The sequence below is a fragment of the Bubalus kerabau genome, chromosome 13 (assembly GCF_029407905.1).
Source record: "Bubalus kerabau isolate K-KA32 ecotype Philippines breed swamp buffalo chromosome 13, PCC_UOA_SB_1v2, whole genome shotgun sequence".
Classification (NCBI taxonomy): domain Eukaryota; kingdom Metazoa; phylum Chordata; class Mammalia; order Artiodactyla; family Bovidae; genus Bubalus; species Bubalus kerabau.
Genome location: NC_073636.1, coordinates 16,574,999 through 16,597,470, shown reverse-complemented (window position 1 = coordinate 16,597,470; position 22,472 = coordinate 16,574,999). Strand labels below are relative to the sequence as shown.

Sequence of the window (22,472 nt, the reverse complement as noted above, 5' to 3'; positions counted from 1 at the left end):
ATCTTCTTTCACCAAAAATTTAAGCCTGACAACAGTGCTTATTCAGATATAAATAAATCCATCTTGTATTCCTACTGGTAAGTATATATCTTAGGATGTTACAGAAACAATGAAGGGAACTACTTTTCAGGGCTAATTCAAGCGCTTTTCAGGCCTAATTCAAGCGAAGGAGCGGGTGTTTGTTGGTAACATAGAAGTGAGGGTAACTTCTTAGAGTTTGTCAAATTCTAAGAAAAAAGTCAGTACTTAGTGATGTATGATTGTCTTCAGGAACGAAAGAAAAATATCAGCATGAAGGTGATCTTGCTTATATTCACAGACTCTAAAAGGAGATCTGGATCAGTGAAAGAAAGATCTCCAGTGGCTACTGATTCTAATGAGAAAGAAAAGATAAAGGAATTTGCACAAAATGAAGTAGCTTCTTAAGGTGCATTTTGAATTCAAGGTAGAAGAATGAAAGGTAGAAGAAAAGATTTGTAACCAATAATGAATGAAAAAGAGTAGTAGGTACTTGAAACACCAGTGTCAGAAGGATCAAGCACAAATGAACTGACATCCGTGAGCAGTGTGTGGAGCATGTTAAAAACATCTGAAGAAGCATAGTTTGGATCGTGGAGATGGGTAATGACCATATAGGCCTGCTATTCAGGGCAAGTCATGTCATGTAAATGTGAGAGAGTGCTTCTGAGTCTTGATTCTTGCTTCCATCTGCTTTTTTAAAAAAGTAAAAAGCAAGAAACAAAATTATCTTCAAAAAAGAGAAGGGAATGGACAGAAGTGAGAGGTAGTTGAAGCCCAAGGTAGATTGGGACATGGTAACACCCTTAAGTCAGGTCTTCAGGATAGGTTGAGTAATATAGTTTTAGACTATTTGGAATAACTGTATATAGTCTTTTAAGAGTAATAGAACATGGACAAGTTACCTGAAGACTGGACTCAGAAGAGGAGCGAGGGTCGACTCTGGTAATTAGAAGCCTTTAGGTTTCATGATCATTTGAATCAGAATTCTAGCTTCGTTTTATTAAATAATGGCTTATGAATGGGTTTAAAAGGCAGCAATTTTTAGGAACTTTTCTGGATATAATAAGAATAAACTAATGTTGTTGTCATTAGATAAACACCCTGAGGAAATGTTAGAGATAGGTTTTATCGATATTTGGGTGTTAGAAAGTTATGTGATATGAAGTCTTCTATGATGCCACCATCGACTAAAATTCATGTAGAGATGTTATAATTAATTGATGAATCATGTTTAAAGTAATTATGTCAGAGTGAAGGTCTTTGCCAGTGTATCCTATGGTCTTAACTTACTCAAAGCTTTTCAGCAGCTTGGATAAAAATTCAGTTATGGTCATTGGAATTATGACAGAAGAAGGAGTGTACAGAGTTGGCAGAGCTCATAAGATTATGGAATGGAGATTCACAAAGGCCTTTACAGGCTAGAATATTGGACCAAAATGAAAGAAAGTTTGATTGAAAATTATAAAATGTCAACTTCTACATTGAGGTTGAAACAGCTCCTAAGAGAAGATTGAGAGAGCTTAAGTGTGTGCTAAGTTGGAGCCCACTATGCTGACTTACCAGCTGGTTTGGTTGCAGATCAAGGGAGTAACAGAGCTGTTGTTCTCCTTATCTCAGACTTTTTCTGGGCTATCATGTTGGATTTAGGTGTCGAATTTCAAATGAGAATTTTAATAAAATGTCATATGTCACAGTGTGAATATAACAGTGATTTGTATTTGTAGGTTGTCAGGTGGAAAAAGCTCAATTTTGTTTAGAGCTAAAAGGAAGGAAGATATTTCTAGTAATAAATAGAGCATTTTAAGATGGAAAAGGCTGACTTGTGAACTTGTGAGATCTCATCTCTGAAAGCATTGAAGGTCCCTGAATTCAGTGACTACTTATTAAGAATGTTATAGAGGGGAAGTAGAGCTAGATACACATTGAGGTTCCCTCCAATTCCATTAACTTTTGTTTTTCATTTTAATTTTTACTTAGGTACCTACACAAACTTAGATACCTACTCAGTTTCTTCAATTGTCTTATGTTTATATGGCACTTAAAAGTTCTAGAATGCTTTTTATGAGCCTAATTAAGTAGGGTGTTCGCAAGAACTTTACAGATTGGACAGGAGATGTTTTAGAATTTTTAAGAGCAGTATCTTAATGATTTAGAGTCTGGCTTCTGGATTCCAGAAGTTTGGGGCTCTGGCGCTTGCTGTGAGACCTTTGGAAATTTCTGAATGTCTTCATTTTCCTCATCTCTAATCTGGTGACAGAAATAGTGACTCCACCGTAAGGTTGCTTGGGTTTACGTTGGATCACATGCTTGAGAATATATGGCTAGGCTATTGCGCTCTCTTAGAGCCATACCTGCCACATAGTAGACGCCGAGTAAATGCTAGCTAACACGCTTGTTCTTAGCACCGGGCACCTCCTGTCCAGGTAAGGAGACTGGTGCTCACACAGGTTGTGGCCCAAGTTTACATTGGTTATCACTTAGTGGTAGAGCAGTTGTTAAGAACTCTGTTGAACTGGATTTAAAAAATGGAGTAGGATGACTGTATATGGACTAATTTGTGAAACAATGTTGATTTCACTTAGTTAAGACTTGTGAAATTGTTGATTGTAGCCTCACATTCCAGACGTAATTCAGTAGGAAGGCCTTTTCTAAAGCATATTATAAATAATCACAGTTTCCAGAAGACTTTTGGCGCTTGATAGTGTTTGAAAGGAAGTAGGCACTTCACTTTAGTTTCTGTCGGCATTCTAGCATACTTGCGAAGCAGTTGAGCTTCTGATTTCTAGATGTGCTTAGGTTTCTCAAGGATCATTAAGTCAAACTGAAGACATCTCCTAGAAGAAAAATCCAAGTAGGCTCTCATGTGTAACATTGCAGTAAATAAAAGTGATCTCACTCAAAGTCGGTTCTGTCTTCAGGCGATCACCTCTTAGAATGAGTTCATAAAATGCTCCACAGTTTTCTGGTCACCTTAGAAACAATTTGGGTTGTATGGCAACCTCGTTGTCTGTTGTCCCCTGTAGAGGGTGTGCTGTTGTTTAAGGATTGTTACTTTTGCCTTGCTTCCTTGCTGCTGAACACATCTCTTAGAATAAGGATCCTTTTATTCATTTACAAGGTGTAAACATCTTGAGAGCAGATACTATGTTTTAATATTCTGTGTTTCTCAGCACTTGCAAAGAGCTTCACACATTGTGAGTTTGTGAAATTGTCAAAGCATTGATGGCTTTATTGGAAACCAAGGAACTCATTAATCTGGCTCAATTAAAAATGGTCAATTAAAGTAACTTGCCATTCACAACAGATTACAAATGTAATCTATTTGTCAGCAAGTTTATTAAAGTTATGTTCTTGAAAAGGACCGCTATTGGTAAAACAGCAGTTGGCAAGATCAGTGTCGCAAGGAAAATACAAGTATAAAGGAAAAAAAAACCAAAAAACAAACACGCTCTAGATGCTTTAAAGGCATTTCAGAAACATTATAAACCTGAGTCCTGTAAGACATCCATTTCTAAACAGCCCAGATTGTCAGTAATAAAAATCTCCTTTGTCAGTGAATTGATCAGGAAAGGAGTGTGATCTGCTCAGGCAGATGCTCTGTCAGTTTTATTGTTTGGTTTGTGCTTATTTTTTTAAGTATTTGAACCAGCCCTTAACAGTCAGTGTAAAATGTAATGTACTATCCTTTGCTTAATTTTTGCAGTTCTCAGTACAGCTGACCCTTTCACAGATTATTATGGTGGGTAAGGATAAGTTTCTCTGGGCCTCGTTTTCTATTCATTTATCCAGAAGGTAGAATATAGAGTCTTGATCTCCTCTTTATGCGCTGACGCAGGTCCCCTGCCTGCTTGGGCTGCTGGAGGTGAAAGTATTAATTGGTTTTCTTTTGGTCATTGGAAAGAGATAGTCCCCATCTCTTTGAATTTCTACTCTTCATTTCCTTCCTTTAGAGCAGTAAAGACAACTGGAAGGTGAGGCCATTCCATCAGGAAAAGCTGAAGTGGCCTTGCACTTGAGAGGGGTCTCTGGAGGCGAAAACGAGGGTTCATCTGCTTGTGCAGAAGCAGCTATGTTGGATACACAGTAAATCTCAGCCTTTTCCTGAGGAAGGATTTTTCTCCTGGTCATTATCTTTACAATTGTTAACACTTTCACGTTAGGTTTTGATAAGGTGGCACATACATGTACATGATAAACAGTTCAAGGGTATTGAAGGTTATCCAGTGAAAGATAACTGTCCTTTCCACTCATCTCCCCCAGACAGCTGCTGTGAACTTTGTGTATTTATGTTCATCCCTGACCCCCGTCGTGTGTTATACACGCTGTTCTGAACCTTGACATTTTCCCCCTCTACTTACAGTACATCTTGGAGATGAATCCAAGTCAAATCAGTATAGAATATTGCTTCATGATTTTTAATAGCTGAATTGATGGACATTTTACATCATTTCCAATCATTTTGCTGCTTTGTGAAGTTGGCCGTGTTTATTTACTCATAAAAGAGGAATTAATTAGATTACTGTCCTAAATGCATTTTGTAATTTCAGATAGTTTACTCATTGAATGGTTAACAGTGCTTTCTAAGAAATACTTCCTGCAGTGAGAAGGATGGCAGGTCTTTAATATGAAGTGTGTTTTTATAGTCAGTCTTCTGGAGTATGGTAATCTTTTATGAGGAAGTTCGCATAACTCATCATGCTGGAAGAGGCTCTCTCCCACTTAGTGACTTCTTAAAAGAGTTTTATTGCTTGGCTGCTGTGTACCAAAAAAAAAAAAATTGTTTAGAATCTGAGCCTGTATATAAGTTTTTGAGATAAATTGAGAGTGAGGCATTGGGGCGGGAATGGGATTTATAGGTTACTGACAAGAAAACTAAATGTGAATTTTCAGGGTCTCCAGGCAAGTTGTTACCTGGAGCCCAATGGCCACCCTTTCCCCTTTTATTTCATCAATCAGTTGCATTTAAGATTATTGTCTTATTTTTAAACCTTGAATGTAACAGTGCAAGTTTCTTTGGAAATCTATATGCTACTACTGCTTTTTTTCTCAGGTATGTTATATACATTATCTGGAAGGTAATGTATGCAACATTATATAGGCATTTCATAGTATTAAAGGAATATATCTTTGGATGTGATTAGACTTGTTTTTAAATTTTGTGAAGGCATCTGGTCTTTCTTTAAATTGTGCACATTTGTGTTCCAAGGTAATACTCAGATTAGACTGATGGACTGCTTTTAGTGAGTAAATACTGTTAGAAACAGCTGTGCCTCCATTGGAACAAAGGTGTGAGAAATTGACTGCTCATTCCTTTCGCTTTGGTGAACAGTGTCTGTTTCGTTTTATTAAGGTGTCTTTGTCAGGGAAACTCTGGAATCTTTGTATAGTATTATCTACTACAAATAACCAATAGATGTGTTGGGACTATTTTTTTTTTTTTTAAGTTTGATATACTTTAGAGCTAATGAATCTTTACTCTGAAGAGCAATATGTGTTACATGTAGAAAGAAACATGTGGTTGAAAGGTTTGGAAAAGAAAAAGTGTTGGACTGGGTTATAATGAATAGACAGTATGTAAGATGCCGTTGGTGGGGAGCCCATGCTCTCCTGTTTTCCTGCCCAGAGTCTGGCAGTTGATAACTAGTAAAGCTTTTTTTTTTTTCCCCCAAAGCTTACTTGTATCTAGTTGTGTATGAAAACAATATTTAGCTGCCTCAATTTAAACTTTGAAAAAATTTGCTTCCTTGTTTATGATACTGTGAAAATGCATTTTATAACCATAAAACTATGGCAGCTTTATAGTATCAATGGAGGAAACCTTGGACACTTGGGTATCTGAAAGTGTAAGGAATAAGTAACTCTGGAAAGTAATCATTTTCAGATATAGGAAGACTTTTCTTTTTATTAGAATAGGACACTCACTGTGGAAATACAACCAGAGCAGTAGTTGTGAGCACACTGGAGTGAACTAACCCACTTTCTGGTGGCCCCGCACCAGTTTTTTGGTAGCATATACCTTATTAGTTTAGACACACATACACACTTTCTCTCTCTAGCATAGTGGGCAGGTGGACACAGACTTCGGAGCCTTTCAGATGTGGGTTTGAGTTGAGCTCTGATGATAATTTAGACTTGGACAAATTGCTTGACCTCTGCATTTTATTTTTGTCATCTGTAAAATGTAAAAGATTATAGAACTGTTTGAGATTTTCAGTGTACCTAGCACAGTGCCTAATGAGCGATAAAAGTTCAACAGGCAGCTGTTAACAGGCAGACTAAACTGTTTGTCTGCTTATCACACACTACGCGTGTGATAAGCTGCTTCAGTCGTGTCCAGCTCTTTGAGACTCTGTGGACTGAAGCCCTCCAGGCTCCCCCATCCATGGGCTTCTCCAGGCAAGAAAACTGGAGTGGGTTGCCATGCCCTCCTGCAGGGGATCTTCCCGACCCAGGGATCGAACCCGTGTCTTACTGTGTCTTCTGCACTGGCAGGCTGGTTGTTTACCGCTAGTGCCACCTGGGAAGCCCCTTCCTTCCTGAGTGGTGTTCATTTTCTCCACGGCTTTTCTGTTCTCTCTCCTCTTCAGAAACATGTTGACTTCCTGTTGACTGGAGAGCATTCCCATGGCCTCTTGCCCTTGTTTAATACTGTTCTGAGCATTCCTGTTGACAGATCCTCTTGATAAACCTTTGTTCATTTTCCTTTTTTATTTATTCAGAGACCATGTAGAGTGGTTAAGAGCACTCTGGAGCCATATTGCCTTGGTCTGAATGCCAATTCTGAAACTTCAAAGCTGTGTAATCCTTGCAAGTTCATTTACCTAATAATTTTCTTGTCTCTTAAATGAATGCTAATGATACCTACTTCTTAGTTTTGATGTGAAGACATTAAATGAAATAACATACATAAGACTTTAAAATTGCACAGAATAAGTGCTAGCTCCTACTTATGAGCCTGGCTCTTTGTTGGCACTTAATTCATCAGGACTCCTGATCAGTGACGGACCCTATTTGTATAGCATTTTGATGTTTGTTATGCAAAATGAATCTTATCCTATACTGGTCACTCAAACACAACATTGTTAACACAGTTACAGTAACCATGTAAAGAAACATTTCATATTACACACACATACACATGAGAGGTGTATAGATCACATTCTTAGGGTTTGTTAGGTGAAGTGTGGTGTATGTTGTGAGAATTCTGTGGTATTGTGTCGGACTTTAGGGCTCTCTGTCTTATTTAATGAGTGAATGAATGGTAGCTTCAATATGATGGGAGCATGTAAAACATTTATCGTATCCCAAATTTCTGACTTTTGATGGGCTTACATCCCAATTTGAACCTAAGGGCCGTGTGGGGACCAGATCCTTGCGTAGTTCATACTTGTGCTTATGCGTTAATGCAGTTCTTCCTGTGTGCTACTCAGTTGTTCTGGGTAATACTTAGTTCTTATTTTCGTGTGCCATTTTGAGCACAATTTGGTTTTTACATATTTGCATCTTTGATTTAAAGAGTGGAAAAGTTACCTTTGGGTGAGAATAAAGCTTGCCAAACTACTTGTGGGATTAGTTATTTGCTATTAGGATGAGCAGTCTGTGAATTCTCTGTCTTATATCTGGCTTTCAAGAATTTGCTGTAATTGCATTATTTCTTATTAAAATCCATTGAGCTGAATGCAGCACAAAGTTTTATTGTAATTAATAAAACTGTACACGCTTATAATTCTGAATGAGCTGAAAAGAGTTGTGAAAGTTAAGTAAATGAACTGAATTCAACAGAATTTTTTCTGTAATCATAGAAATTAATCAGAAGGCCTTTGATTATGTGATACTACGCATAGCAAATACATGGCAAATGTCTGCTGCTGCTCAGTCACTTCAGTTGTGTCCGACTCTGTGCGACCCCATAGATGGCAGCCCACCAGGCTCCCCCGTCCCTGGGATTCTCCAGGCAAGAACACTGGAGTGGGTTGCCATTTCCTTCTCCAATGCATGAAAGGAAAAGTGAAAGTGAAGTCGCTCAGTCGTGTCTGACTCTTTGCGACCCCATGGACTGCAGCCCACCAGGCTCCTCCGTCCATGGGATTTTCCAGGCAAAAGTACTGGAGTGGGGTGTCATTGCCTTCTCTGTGGCAAATGTCTGGTACCTGTTAAACCTCACTAAGCAGATTATAAAGCTTCCACAAACAGGGAGTTGTTGCAGACCAGTCTTGTGTCATCTGTTAATACAATCATGCTCTCGTGCTACTGGAAGAACTGCTAAGGTGTAATCTTGAGTTTGCCAGCAACTGTAGGCGGTTGAAGTGAGTAAAATGACTCATATGCTTGTCTTGGTTCTAAGGATCTGTTGTTGCAATTTTGTCATTCAACCCTGCCGCCAAGTATGGGAATTAAACTCACATTCAACAAGTAATAATTATGTTTCTCTCCAGTAGTAATGGTATTTAAGCATTGTTACATCACGTCACATCTCTGTGAATCACCTTACACATAAACGTTGGAGTTACTAGTCTGATTTTGGGAGTTCTAGGGAAGCAGTAGTGATGCTCTTTCTCTTTGAGAAGTAGGGCAGGAGAGATTGACAGATGGAGAGCAAAATGCCTCCTGTGTTGGCTGATGGAGGACATGACATTAGATCTGAAGTGGAAAGGACTTCTTAGCCTCTCTTGACTTAGATTTACCCACCGGGTGACTAGCACAGCCAAGCCAACACCCAGCTTCTGAGAGGAGTAAGGGGAGAGAAGGGGGGAGTTGGGAGCGTTGCTCTAGTGAAGGCCCTTTGTGAAGCACGATGTGGGCACACACAGCCAAGTGAGCAAGACCTTCCCATAAAGCAAGCGAGACAGTGATGGTCTGTGAGTAGGCTGGGGAGCTAGAAGAGGGGAAAATGTGAGGGGTATAGACGGGAACACAGACATAACAAGGCTCTGGTTTCTTCATCTTTCAGGGGCCACACGTACATATACAGAGTTAATCATGCATGTCTTCATTCGTTCCTTAATGAATATGAGGATCTTGTAAATAATCACAAGTGCTACTTGGATTGTGACTTCTCATGTCTGAGTCTTAATAAAATTTCAAATGCTCCCTTGAAATAGTATTTAAAAAAAAAAACAATAAAATACATGAGAAAGTTAACAATCTTTAGCAAGTTTAGTTCAGTAGTTCAGTCTCTCAGTCGTGTCTGTCTCTTTGCAACCCCATGGACTGCAGTGCGCCAGGCTTCCCTGTCCATCACCAACTCCTGGAGCCTACTCAAGCTCATGTCCATTGAGTTGGTGATGCCATCCAACCATCTCATCTGTTATCCCCTTCTCTTCCCGCCTTCAATTTTTCCCAGCAAGTCGGTTCTTCGCATCAGGTAGCCAAAGTATTGGAGTTTCAGCTTCAGCATCAGTCCTTTGAATAAATATTCAGGACTGATTTCCTTTAGGATGGACTGGTTGGATCTCCTTGCAGTCTAAGGGACTCTCAAGAGTCCTTTGCAACACCACAGTTCAAAAGCGTCAATTCTTTGGCACTCAGCTTTCTTTATAGTCCAACTCTCACATCCATACGTGACTACTGGAAAAAACACAACTTTGACTAGACGGACCTTTGTTGGCAAAGTAATGTTTCTGCTTTTTAATATACTGTCTAGGTTTGTCATAGCTTTTCTTCCAAGGAGCAAGCGTCTTTTAATTTCATGGCTGGAGTCACCATCTGCAGTGATTTTGGAGCCCCCAAAATAAAGTCTGTCACTGTCTGTCCATTGTTTCCCCATCTATTTCCCATGAAGTGATGGGACCAGATGCCATGATCTTAGTTTTCTGAATGTTGAGTTTTAAGCCAACTTTTTCACTCTCCTCTTTCACTTTCATCCAGAGGCTCTTTAGTAAAGGTGTTTTTATTTTTATGTTTTATTTTTTTTGCAGTGAATCTATATAGAAGTATTCAGTGAGCAGCTACCATGTGCCAGGCACTATGGTAGACACAAGAAACGCCAAGATGGGTGAGATACAGTCTTTTGTTCGTGGAGGTTACAGTTTAATAGGAGTGACTTGAAAATAAGTGTGTTCAGTAGATTGTTGTAGGTAAATAGATGGTAAAAGTACAGTGGACCTAAAGGAGCCGTGACCAGTTCTACCCAAGTCTGTAGTCATGATTAAATTTGAGGGGCAAATATTATCCTCTCTGTTATAGTAATGAAACTTGGTTAGTAATTGTAGGACTTTAAAATGATTTTGTTTCTCATCCTTCTGGAAATCAAGAAGCAAGTAATAGAAGCATGCCCTGGAATTATTCTTAAGATTATGATTTAAAATATTTTATTAGTAACAGAAATACTATAAAGAAAGCTGAGCACCAAAGAATTGATGCTTTTGAACTGTGGTGTGGAGAAGACTCTTGGGAGTCCCTTGGACTGCAAGGAGATCCAGCCACTCCATCCTAAAGGAGATCAGTCCTGGGTGTTCATTGGAGGGACTGATGCTGAAGCTGAAACTCCAATACTTTGGCCACCTGATGCGGAGAGCTGAGTCATTTGAAAAGACCCTAATGCTGGGAAAGATTGAGGGCAGGAGGAGAAGGGGACGACGGAAGATGAGATGGTTGGATGGCATCACCGACACAATGGACATGGGTTTGGGTAGACTCCGGGAGTTGGTGATGGACAGGGAGGCCTGGAGTGCTGCAGTTCATGGGGTCGCAAAGAGTCGGACACGACTGAGCAACTGAACTCAACTGAAATATCTCTCTGATGCTGGGTGCTCCATTTTAAAATATTGGAGCTTTATCCTATTCTTACAGCTCTTAAAATGTATATGCTTACAACTGAAACAGAACTTACAAATGACCTATCAATTATAAAATGTTGATCTTTTTGTTTGTAAAAGCAGGAGAAGGACCTGGATAAGTGGGGGGACCCTGTGAAAGGAGGTTGTGATGGCAGCTGGGAAAGTGTTGGAAGGAACTCAGTTGAGCAACAAGGTACAGACCTGCTCACAAGGAGGACGTTCACATCTCTCCTCAACCCCACACACCCTTCTTGTTGAAATGGGCTTCTGTATAAGAATTTGAAGAAATGTGTTCTGCGTATTTAATGAAAAGTTTTAAAATGAAAGCATGACATTGTAGAAAATGTTGATATCATGCTGCTTAGTGAGATAATAGAAATATTTTGAATGGAAAGGTACAAATCCTATTTATGGTGACAAATAAAAGCTAAAATTGAGGCTTTAGGTTTGTTGTTTTGAACACTTGTATCATCTCAGACAATGCATATTACCAGAGGAGGACTATGAAGATGTGTGTGGAAGCTTGTGTGGCTCTTCTGAAGTGGAAGATGGGGCATTTCTGAGGACCTTTGTGTTTATGGCCTTGGTTCTTTCCTGTATTGACTCCGTCTTTGGCTGCCCCTGCCCTTGATCATGACTAGTTATGCTGTTTTTATAATTGCAGCTATGATGAGAATCTTGTTGTTATGTTGTTTCCAAGTTAACATGGAAAGAGGGAAGGAAGCCAAATGATTTTTCTAAGATTATTGCTCTAGTGGGAGAAGGAAGGAGAGAAATGGGTTCTTGAGGTTGTACTTTTTTTTTTTTTTTTTTTTGATGAGACACTTGTTTAATGTGGAGTTAACGGAGTTGTGAGAGGCGGGGGCGGGGGTGGGGGTGGGGGTGGGACTGTGCTGGAGGGCTCACAAGCAGCAGATCAGAGTCCCTCCCAGTGGAGGGGTTTTAAAAGGATTGGAGGTTCTGGATCATTCCTCACAGGACCACCAGGGGGAGCGTTTGGCTCAGGACCTCAAGGTCTCCTGGGATGCCGCTCCAGAATAAATTTGGTTGCAGAGCAGGCATATGTCACTTTAAGTGCTGTATTTAATTTCATCTCTCACAGAATGACCATTTAAAATAAGTGGATTTCAGGTTCTCATGTGACTGATGTGCCTTCCTTTATTTTGTTTGTTTTTAGTTGTATTTTGATGTTTTTAGTATTTCTCCTCTGAGCATTCCTTCCAGTCTTGGATCTAGAACATGGCAAGATAAATGCTGAAGTTTTTAGCAATGGTGCCTATTAAGATTTTATTAATAATAAAACTTTATTATTGAGGTATCTTAGTTCATAATCCGACTCAGAATTTGAGCAAATTCTGGGAGATAGTGGGGGACAGGGAAGCCTGGCCTGCTCTATTCCATAGAGTCAGATGCAACTTAGTGACTGAACAACTACAGCAACAAAATCTATACTAAGAGGGTGATCACAAATAACTGAAACGTTGTTCAGGCACCATTCATTCTCGGGGCCTCTTCTGTTTGAAAGATGAGATGGCATTAAGGAACTCATAGACATGGATAACTTACTCAGAGAATTTTAGGAAAAGAGCACTTGCTGCGTGCATGCATCGCATGGGAAAGGAGAGCCAGGAGCAGCAGGGGCAGGCTTGTGTGTCTTATTTTTAGGCTGCAAGGTCTGTATGATAGTGACTCTGCTGTGCCCTGCATACTGGGCACCGTTTTCCTCCCTGCAGCATCTCTCAGCTTGCTTGTGGTTTCTGCTTCCTCGTTTTTTCTGCTTGCCTTTGGTCACCATAGCTGGTTAAGCTCTTTACCTCATAATGTTTCATCTTTAGCTCTCATTACAAATTGACTCTCTGCTTTATCCTAGTCACGTTCCTAAGAGAGGACTGATTGATAACTTACGTTAGTGCATTAGGAAACTTTACAGCTGTGAAAAAGGGTTGAGGGAGATCCACTGACTTACTGGAGCCAACCTGATCTCTCTGTTCAGTGACATCACGTTGGTATCTTGGTAATTGGCCACTGCAGTGGGAATCTTCACAGCATGGAAATTGGCAGATGCCACAAACCAGAGCTCACAGCCTGTACTTCTTCCCTCCGGGAACTGGTTGCTAAGCTTTTACTGGCATACCACTGGGTAGGTGTTGATATGCATAAGCTTGAAGATGCACTGTTAAGCAAGAAAAGAGTAAGATCTAGAATTATATATAGAATGGTTCTAGTTTTTAAATAGAAAAGGGACATTTAAATATATGTGCCTGTGCATACATACATGCAGATTCTTGTACAGTGTGGAGAAGAGTTTTGGGAGAGAATGGTGGCTGCTTCTAGGAGGGGGGACTTAGGCTGGGAGTGGAGCATATGCAGCTGTTCAGATCAGAGTTCAGTTTTAGACACTGTGTGTAGTTGATTCTGAACATTAAAAGCCAATAAAATTCTTATATAATCATAAAGTCAGTAGTCAGTATAGTTTACTTCAGTGTTAAATATAATGATGAGGTGTGTAGGAAAGAAATATAATGCTACTGACAGTGTCATGGTCAGATGGATTCACTTTTCCCATGTGTATCAAATCCATAGCCACACCCCTTTGTATATTACTTCATATCAATATTTGTCCATGACTTTTCATCTCTCCCTGCTTTGTTTGTCCTGAGATTTCTAACAGTCCTCTTACCTCTTTTTGATGTCTTTTATATGTAAGCGTTTACCATATTGCAATAATGCCGTGATCTGTGTGCTGCCTGGCATCCACTTTCTTCTTGAAGAAACTTTGTATTCCCTTTTCTAATGCAGTCTCGTAACTCTCTAGGCAGCTGCCCAGTTGGCATCTGGAAATGTCCAATTTTAGCCTCTGGAGATTTCATGGATCCAGTGTCTGCTCCTCATTTTGATTCTGTTAAAGAAAAAAATTATTCTAACACTTATTACAACAATAAAGAAGACTTTATTCAGGGCTGTTCCAAGGAGTGTCAAGAATATCACAATAGGGGAGAAAGATAGGGCTCAACTCCAAGTACAGTAAGGGATTTATCATTAATTCACCAAATGAGGGCTTTGGTGGGTGCAAAGTTACTAAGAGGAGACCTCAGTGATGGGGGAATCTTGCTAAATTTATATAACAGGATTTTTGGTAGAGACAGGCCAGGGTTACTGGATATCAAGGGTGGAGGAGGAGAAATCTGACCAGATAGCAAAGGTGATGAGGTATCAAGGGTGGGGGGGATTCTTGCTACAGCTGGGTGAGGCAGGCTGAAGACAGGATGGAGGCCAAGGTCAAGGCCTAGTAAAGTTTGGACAAGGAGAGAGAAACGTTGAGGCAGTAAACTGTGAATCGTTGTATTCGTTTCCTGTTGCTGCCTGTCACAAACTTGGTGGCTTAAAGCAATGAAATTGATCCTCCTGCTATTCTGGAGGATGGACGTAGTTACACTGGGCTAAAGTCAGGTGTCAGCAGGGCTGATTCCTCGGGGAGACACCAGGGGAGATGCTGGGATGCCTCGAGAAGGGGGGGCAGGTATCCCTTTGTCTTTTTGAGCTTCTGGAGGCTGCCTGCTTTCCTTGGCTCCTGTAAATGTAATTAGACTGCCATCAGATTTCTAATCAGCCAGAAGGTAATGCAGCACTTATTTTCAAAGTTCTGAGGGGAAAAAAAAAAATTATCATGAGCTTGGAATTCTGTATCTAGACAAACAACTGATTAAGTATGAAGAAAAAAACAAAAACGTTTACAGATAGTACAAGGTGTGTTGAGCTGAAGATTGACTCCCCACAACATCTTAATCTCTGGAAGGTGTCAGTTCAGTTCAGTTCAGTCGCTCAGTCGTGTCCGACTCTTTGTGACCCCATGAACCGCAGCACGCCAGGCCTCCCTGTCCATCACCAGCTCCCGGAGTTCACTCAGACTCACGTCCGTCGAGTCAGTGAAAAGCAAAGGAGAAAAGGAAAGATAAAAGCATCTGAATGCAGAGTTCCAAAGAATAGCAAGAAGAGATAAGAAAGCCTTCCTCAGCGATCAATGGAAAGAAATAGAGGAAAACAACAGAATGGGAAAGACTAGAGATCTCTTCAGGAAAATTAGAGTTACCAAGGGAACATTTCATGCAAAGATGGGCTCGATAAAGGACAGAAATGGTATGGACCTAACAGAAGCAGAAGATATTAAGAAGAGGTGGCAAGAATACACAGAAGAACTGTACAAAAAAGATCTTCACAACCCAGATAATCACGATGGTGTGATCACTCACCTAGAGCCAGACATCCTGGAATGTGAAGTCAAGTGGGCCTTAGAAAGCATCACCACGAAGAAAGCTAGTGGAGGTGATGGAATTCCAGTTGAGCTATTTCAAATCCTGAAAGATGATGCTGTGAAAGTGCTGCACTCAATATGCTAGCAAGTTTGGAAAACTCAGCAGTGGCCACAGGACTGGACAAGGTCAGTTTTTATTCCAATCCCAAAGAAAGGCAATGCCAAAGAATGCTCAAACTACCGCACAATTGCACTCATCTCACATGCTAGTAAAGTAATGCTCAAAATTGTCCAAGCCAGGCTTCAGCAGTACGTGAACTGTGAACTTCCTGATGTTCAAGCTGGTTTTAGAAAAGGCAGAGGAACCAGAGATCAAATGGCCAACATCCGCGGGATCATGGAAAAAGCAAGAGAGTTCCAGAAAAACATCTATTTCTGCTTTATTGACTATGCCAAAGCCTTTGACTGTGTGGATCACAATAAACTGTGGAAAATTCTGAAAGAGATGGGTATACCAGACCATCTGACCTGCCTCTTGAGAAATCTGTATGCAGGTCAGAAAGCAACAGTTAGAACTGGACATGGAACAACAGACTGGTTCCAAATAGGAAAGGAGTACGTCAAGGCTGTATATTGTCACCCTGTTTATTTAACTTATATGCAGAATACATCATGAGAAACGCTGGGCTGGAAGAACCACAAGCTGGAATCAAGATTGCTGGGAGAAATATCAATAACCTCAGATATGCAGATGACACCACCCTTATGGCAGAAAGTGAAGAGGAACTAAAAAGCCTCTTGATGAAAGTGAAAGAGGAGAGTGAAAAAGTTGGCTTAAAGCTCAACATTCAGAAAACGAAGATCATGGCATCTGGTCCCGTCACTTCATGGGAAATAGATGGGGAAACAGTGGAAACAGTGTCAGACTTTATTTTGGGGGGCTCCAAAATCACTGCAGATGGTGATTGCAGCCATGAAATTAAAAGACGCTTACTCCTTGAAAGGAAAGTTATGTCCAACCTAGATAGCATATTCAAAAGCAGAGACATTACTTTACCAACAAAGGTCCGTCTAGTCAAGGCTATGGTTTTTCCTGTGGTCATGTATGGATGTGAGAGTTGGACTGTGAAGAAGGCTGAGTGCTGAAGAATTGATGCTTTTGAACTGTGGTGTTGGAGAAGACTCCTGAGAGTCCCTTGGACTGCAAGGAGATCCAACCAGTCCATTCTGAAGGAGATCAGCCCTGGGATTTCTTTGGAAGGAATGATGCTAAAGCTGAAACTGCAGTACTTTGGCCACCTCATGCAAAGAGTTGACTCATTGGAAAAGACTGATGCTGGGAGGGATTGGGGGCAGGAGGAGAAGGGGACGACAGAGGATGAGATGCTGGATGGTGTGGATATACCTAATATGTCAAAAGGGATTTTCGAATGGGAAGTGATCTGGATCATGAAGGTGGGCACAGTGTGATCACAGGAACCTTATGAGAAGAGGACAAAAAGGTCAGAGGAGGGAGGAGATTTGAGGATGGTGGCAAGAGGTTGGAGTGATGTGAAGGAAGGGGCCAGGAGCCAAGGAAAGCAGGCAGCCTCCAGAAGCTCAAAGACAAGGGGACACCTGCCGCCCCGCACCCCCACGTCCCGGGTTATGATTTGGACTTTCAACCCTCTCCCTGAGCTTCTTACAACTGGCTTAAGCTTAAGTGTGAGTTAAGTTTGGTTGTAAACTTAATTCATTAGTGTAATTAATGTGCATAAGCATGCCTTTAACATGGCTGTCATGTTTGCAAAGTAGTTTCCATATTGTAGGTCCCAACTCACTTTTTAAAAAAGAAAGAAGGACACAATGAAGGGAAGAAGGCGAGACTCCGCACTCCACAGTGCTGCCCTGCAGTAGTTACGCATATTGTATCATGAAACTTTTATTTCACTTATAAATGTGTGCTTTGTGAAATATTTCCCAAACCCTCCAGAATTTAGTATGTATTTGCTTAGTGTCTGAAACGGGCTGAAGCTTTTTAAAAAGTATCATTAAAATTGTTATAAAATGTACTTGAGTATTCATACTTAGATTTAGTTTGTTTTAAATAAAAATTTTCTTTGTTGCTCCAAGACAAGTTTTGATAAAAGTAGTAAGAATGTGGCTAGTTTTGAAGCTCAAGATTAAGGCTTATTCAAAGCCCCTGTTTGTTACCAGCTGGAATGCTGGGTGTAGGCTGGTGTGGCTCATACTTGGGATGGAGCCTGAGAGGCATGTTTTTACCCTCAACAAACATCATCTTTGTTTGAGTATCTGTAGTCTGTGTAACCACAGCAAGGTCTTGTTTTCTCCCTTAGAATATATCTCAAACCTTTTCTTTCTTGTGTTTGTTTCACAAATAGTTTAAAGTAGAGCTGCCTTCCACTCTTCTGTTTCAGTTTGTTGCAGAATGTGTGAGGGGCCGCCTAACGCTGCTGGTGTACTTGCAGCTGGAGAGCAGGAATGGGATCTTGTGTAGATAAATTTACTCTATGAGGACTGAAGCTATTGTTAATTCCCAGGGCCAGACTGGTTACCTAACAAAGGGTAAAGTACTTTTTATGTTAAAATATATATTTATTTAACATTCATCTGTCAAAATGTATACTAGGAAAAATGGTGTGTCAATTTTGTGTCATTGGATTGAATTTAAAATTTAAAACCTTTGAGTGACTTGTTCATTACAGTCTGGGGCTATTACAGTTCAGGTGGATGCTTGATTCTTAAAAGTTCTTATGTTTACATGGAATTAGAGGTGTTCTTAAAATGCTGTCGTTATTTTCTTCTGTACACTTGTGCCCCGACATGATTTATATGTACTTGAGTTTTTAATCCAAATGTCTTTCGATCTTTAACTGCTTAAAATGTGCCTCTTATACTTTGAGACGTTCTTATATTAGATGGAAAATCAATTACAATAATCTGTTTGCATTTGAGTTGACCACTCTGGTGGTTTTCTTGTTTGATGACTTGTGGTGTAAGTGCCCAGGACCACTGCTGCTGCTTAATGGTTGCCTGGAAGCCGGAGCACACTTGCAGACACAAGACGGCTGCGATGCCCTCTGCGGTCAGTGTTTTTAGGGCAAACTCTTTGTTCTGCAGTGGAATTTCTAAATAAGCAGTCAGAACAAAACCATAGGGGTTATTCTATTATAATTCTTAATAAATTTCTCCACTGTAGATAAGACAGTGTGAAGCATAACTTAACTTCAGTGAATTCCACATTGCTGTACTTGCTGGAAAGATGATTGCCTTAAATGATGTCTCTAAACTCAGTGTCGGGGAAGATTGGCATTTTCTTTTAGTCTCTTCAAAGAAGCAGGTTTGGCTATATTTTATAAGATAAGTTTGACTTTAAATCTGTTCTCTTTTACATTTATTAATACCACAGATTTTTCTCCTCATGGGGAAATAACAAGAGCCTTCTAAAGGAATTTAAGACTAGCACTTACTTGATTCAGAATCAACTGCGCTAATCATTTTAGTCATTTTTCTTTCATAACATTAGAGCACAGCTTCATCCAGTTCCAGTACAGCTTCTATTATTGGCTAGGTTTTCCTTTCTAGAAATTTCTAGACTGGAGATGGATCCATGTAAAGCATAGTATCTTACAGCCACAAAGATGTTTTCTTGGGATATTTTGTATCTTCATTTCCCAGCTCTATACTGTTTCCAGTTCTTACCTTTATACTTTTATTAAACTTTTCATTGTTAAGCTAGAAATATCGTTGAGATTCCTAGGACTAGTAGCAGAAATAAAGGACTGGTATAAAATACTTCCGAGAAAGCCCTCATTTATTGAATTTTGCCCAGTCACCATAGAAATTCATGCTTAGCTGTTCTGATAATGGAAATGGAATTTACTGCGTGGTCAGGGTTCCTAGTTTGAGTTTATTTTCTGTTCATTTGCTTCCCCTGCCCTTTTGGTGGGTATATGAATGCAATGGGTTAAAACTGGGTAAAGGAAGAGGGAGAAAGGAGTTGAGGAAGGTTCCTAAGTCTAAAATAAGATAATTCATATGTGTATAATTGAGCCGAGTATCCCAGACTTCTGAATGCATCCCGTGTGTGCCAAGTCGCTTCAGTTATATCCAACTCTTTGCGACCCTATGGGCTGTAGCCGGCCAGGCTCCTCTGTCCATAGGATTCTCCAGGGAAGAATACTGGAGTGGGTTGCCATGCCCTCCTTCAGGGGATCTTCTTGACCCAGGGATCAAACCTGCATCTCTTAGGTCTCCTGCATTGGCAGGTGGATTCTTTACCACTGGTGCCACCTGGGATGCATTAGTTTACTGAAAATCATTTTATTGGACCATTGTGTTATTTATTCACATTTCCTGCAAAGGTTCTCAGTTGACACTTTGAGGAAAGCAGTGGCATAAACACTTTTCCCCCCAAATAAGCTTTAAGAAATTGACAGATTTCTGTTTTGCTGTTTTTACTATTATAAACAACCTTGTGATTATCTCCTTGTCATAAATTCCTAGAGGTGGAACTGTTGGGTAAGGAGATGTCTGTTTTGAAGATTTTTGATATGTTTTATCAAGATGCTTTCCAGAAAGAGTTGATACGTTTGTGAGTCCACCGAGTGTCAGTGAGGGCGCATCGCCCCACACTGTATTGAGACTGAGTAATATCGGTGCGTTTTGGGGTCAGTCTGAGATAGGTGCAAAGTGGTATTTTAGAACTTGCATTTCTTTAGTTTCTAATGACTTGATTCCCCCTGGCCTCTCCCTGCATGTCTTGGCTTTTAAAATTAGCTTTTATTTTTGTCAGAACTTTACTTGGTGTAAAGATTTAGGATCTGTAAAACTTACTTTGAAAAATAAGCTCACTTCCACACCCCTCCCCACCAGGCTGCCCACCCATAGAAGTAACTGCTCTCCCAGTCCCAGCTGATTGATTTTCTATTTACTTCCAAAGCACTAGATAACATGCCTATATTGCCACTTCCTGTTCTGCAGATTTAGTCATTATCTCATGATTTCCTGCTTTGGAGGGCGAGGATGGCTTCCCTGCACTCAGCCTCACACACACATGCCTCCCTTCAACTCTTAGGAACTTGGCTTCTTCAGTCAACTGCTTGTTTTCAACCCCACCCTCACCTCTTTGGAACCTCCATTGCTGTGCCCCTGAGGGCCAGGATTTAAAGAACCCCATGTTGTCAGTTTAGTGGGGTTTTAGGAGGAATGGAATAAAAGTGTGTGTCCCATCTGCCATATTTCACTGGACATCCTTTTTTGTGTCTTTCAGTGATCATTTAATAGAGTAATGGTCAAAATTATGGGCTGTAGATTCAATATCCTCTGAATCCTACCGTTGCTGTTTACTAGCTGTATGACCTTAGACAAGTTAAAATCTTTAAACCCTGTTTTTTGTTTTCTTTTTTTTTTTTCCATCTGTGTAATAGAATTAACAGGATAAAGCCCTGAATTAAGTGTGTTAAGGCATGTAAGATCACTGCTGGCAGGATCTTACTGTCTGCCGGGCGCTTCCTGAGAACAGGTTTGTCTCTACTGTTGTTGCTTCTGTGAGTTTCTTGCTCATGACCTTTGCCCAGTTTCCACTGGAATGCTTGTTTTCCTTCTTGACCAGAGGTGCCTTTTATATATAGCCAGTCATTGATCTTTTAATTTATGGGACTTGGGTGTGTAATCATATCCATACTATTTCATATTTTGATGTCTAATCATTGTCAGACTTACGTTTTTGAAAGATAACATGATGGGTAATAAGAAAGAAGGGTGTGTGTTGTGGTAAAACTGCACATTATGATAATAGTTGGGACAGTTGATAAGGGGGACCTCAGAGGCTAAATGTAAAGAAATGATTATATTCATCATGTCAGAGAAATATATCTTTAAAACCCTTAAACTCTATCTTGCACTAGTTTATTTTGTGAGTAAATTACCTAAATTTTTAAAAGCCTTCTTGAATGCTCTTCTCATCACCTACCCAGGTGGATTTCATCTGAAAACTTAGAACTCTCATTTCCAGTTTCTACTTTAATTCTTATTTCTGTGAAATTAGATCCAAATATAACTCTTGAGGGATAAGATTTACATATCCCCTAACTTAATGCTGTGTTAACAGATTTGCTTTCTTTTGAGGGTGGTATGTAACATCAAAATAGTAGATACTTAGATATTTCAAAGTTGTAGTTATGGATACTTATCTCACCCTTGTAAGTTTATTTGATTTTTGCTGATTTGTCATTTTAGGCAGCATCAATTTATTGTTTTATTTTCACTTGTTTTGTCTTAGTTTTATGATTAATTAATTTTATAAATCTTTAAACAACAGTTCACTGAAATTTGGTCTCTCCACAGATTCAAACCAGGATGTAGCACTTAAACTTGCCCAGGAGCGAGCCGAAATAGTTGCTAAATATGACAGAGTAAGTATTCATCATTACTCTTTAATTAATTTCTATTTTCAAAAATATAAATAGAAGAGGATTTGCTTTTTGGAGGGCTTAAATTACAGTGGCAGTTTGTTTATTTCCCATGACTGTTGAAGTCATCTAATTTCTCTGGCTTTGCCTCCGTAGTTTCCCTCCGTCCCTCTTCTCCAGCCACGCTGGTCGCTTGTTATTCTTCCAGGCTTGCTCCTGTCTCAGGGCCTTTGCACAGGCTGTTTCTTCTGCCTGGAACACTTGTGTGCTGGATACCCTCATGCCCTTTCGCCTCCTCTTTCTCTTTGCCCCGATGCTGCCTCTTAGTGAACTCTTCTCTGACCACACTGTTGAATATCCCCCTCCATCCTCTGGCTCTCTCTGTCCCCTTTCTCTTCTTTATTTTTCACCATAGCTTTTAAAATGTCAGCATACTTTTTATTACATTTTGTTGCCTGCTCGCCTTCCTAGAATGTGAACTCTCTGAGGGTAAGAATTTCTCTTGTTTGATTTGCTTTTGTATCCTAAATACCTATAACAGTTCTGGCTCATAGTAGGTATTCTTTTTTTTTTTTCCGGTGAACAAGGCCTGTACTTTATTTTGCAAAGTAGTTTTTATACCTTAAATTATGTATATAGTAGGTATTCAATAAATGTTTTAATTACATTAGTATATAGAGTTAAATACCTATTTTATTTAATTGATATGTGATATTGAAAATAGAAAACATGGATCTGAAATTTGAATTGGTACATGATGTATAATCTCTAGCTTTTTATCCTTAAGTTAGTTGTGGAATCTGGTTTTTGATGCCCCAGAATATCACAATTGTTGACAATTTACATATGTCCTTATTAGTACCTTTTATCTCTTGAGATCTATAATGAGTTGTAGCTGTGATCTATAAATGTCATGTTTTATATTGGTTGCATGTAGTTTTGTATCTATTGTTTTTGATGATTTGTGAGAATAACAGGAACATGAAATTATAGAAGGCCATCTGGACT

The 22,472-nt window shown here is 39.8% G+C and overlaps 1 protein-coding gene across 23 annotated transcripts in view; it reads left to right on the top strand.

Moving 5' to 3' along the window:
• The window catches only part of USP6NL (USP6 N-terminal like), a 138,120-nt gene that overhangs the window by 63,796 nt on the left and 51,852 nt on the right, over positions 1–22,472 (top strand). For 12 of the 23 annotated variants that reach the window (XM_055543542.1, XM_055543548.1, XM_055543546.1 and 9 more), the window contains 2 exons: positions 17,469–17,616; positions 21,400–21,467. In XM_055543542.1, the coding sequence (XP_055399517.1) occupies positions 17,562–17,616; positions 21,400–21,467 (123 nt within the window). In that variant the 5' untranslated portion in view covers positions 17,469–17,561. The remainder of the gene's footprint in view (positions 1–17,468; positions 17,617–21,399; positions 21,468–22,472) is intronic. The other 11 variants (XM_055543552.1, XM_055543559.1, XM_055543556.1 and 8 more) reach the window with 1 other exon arrangement.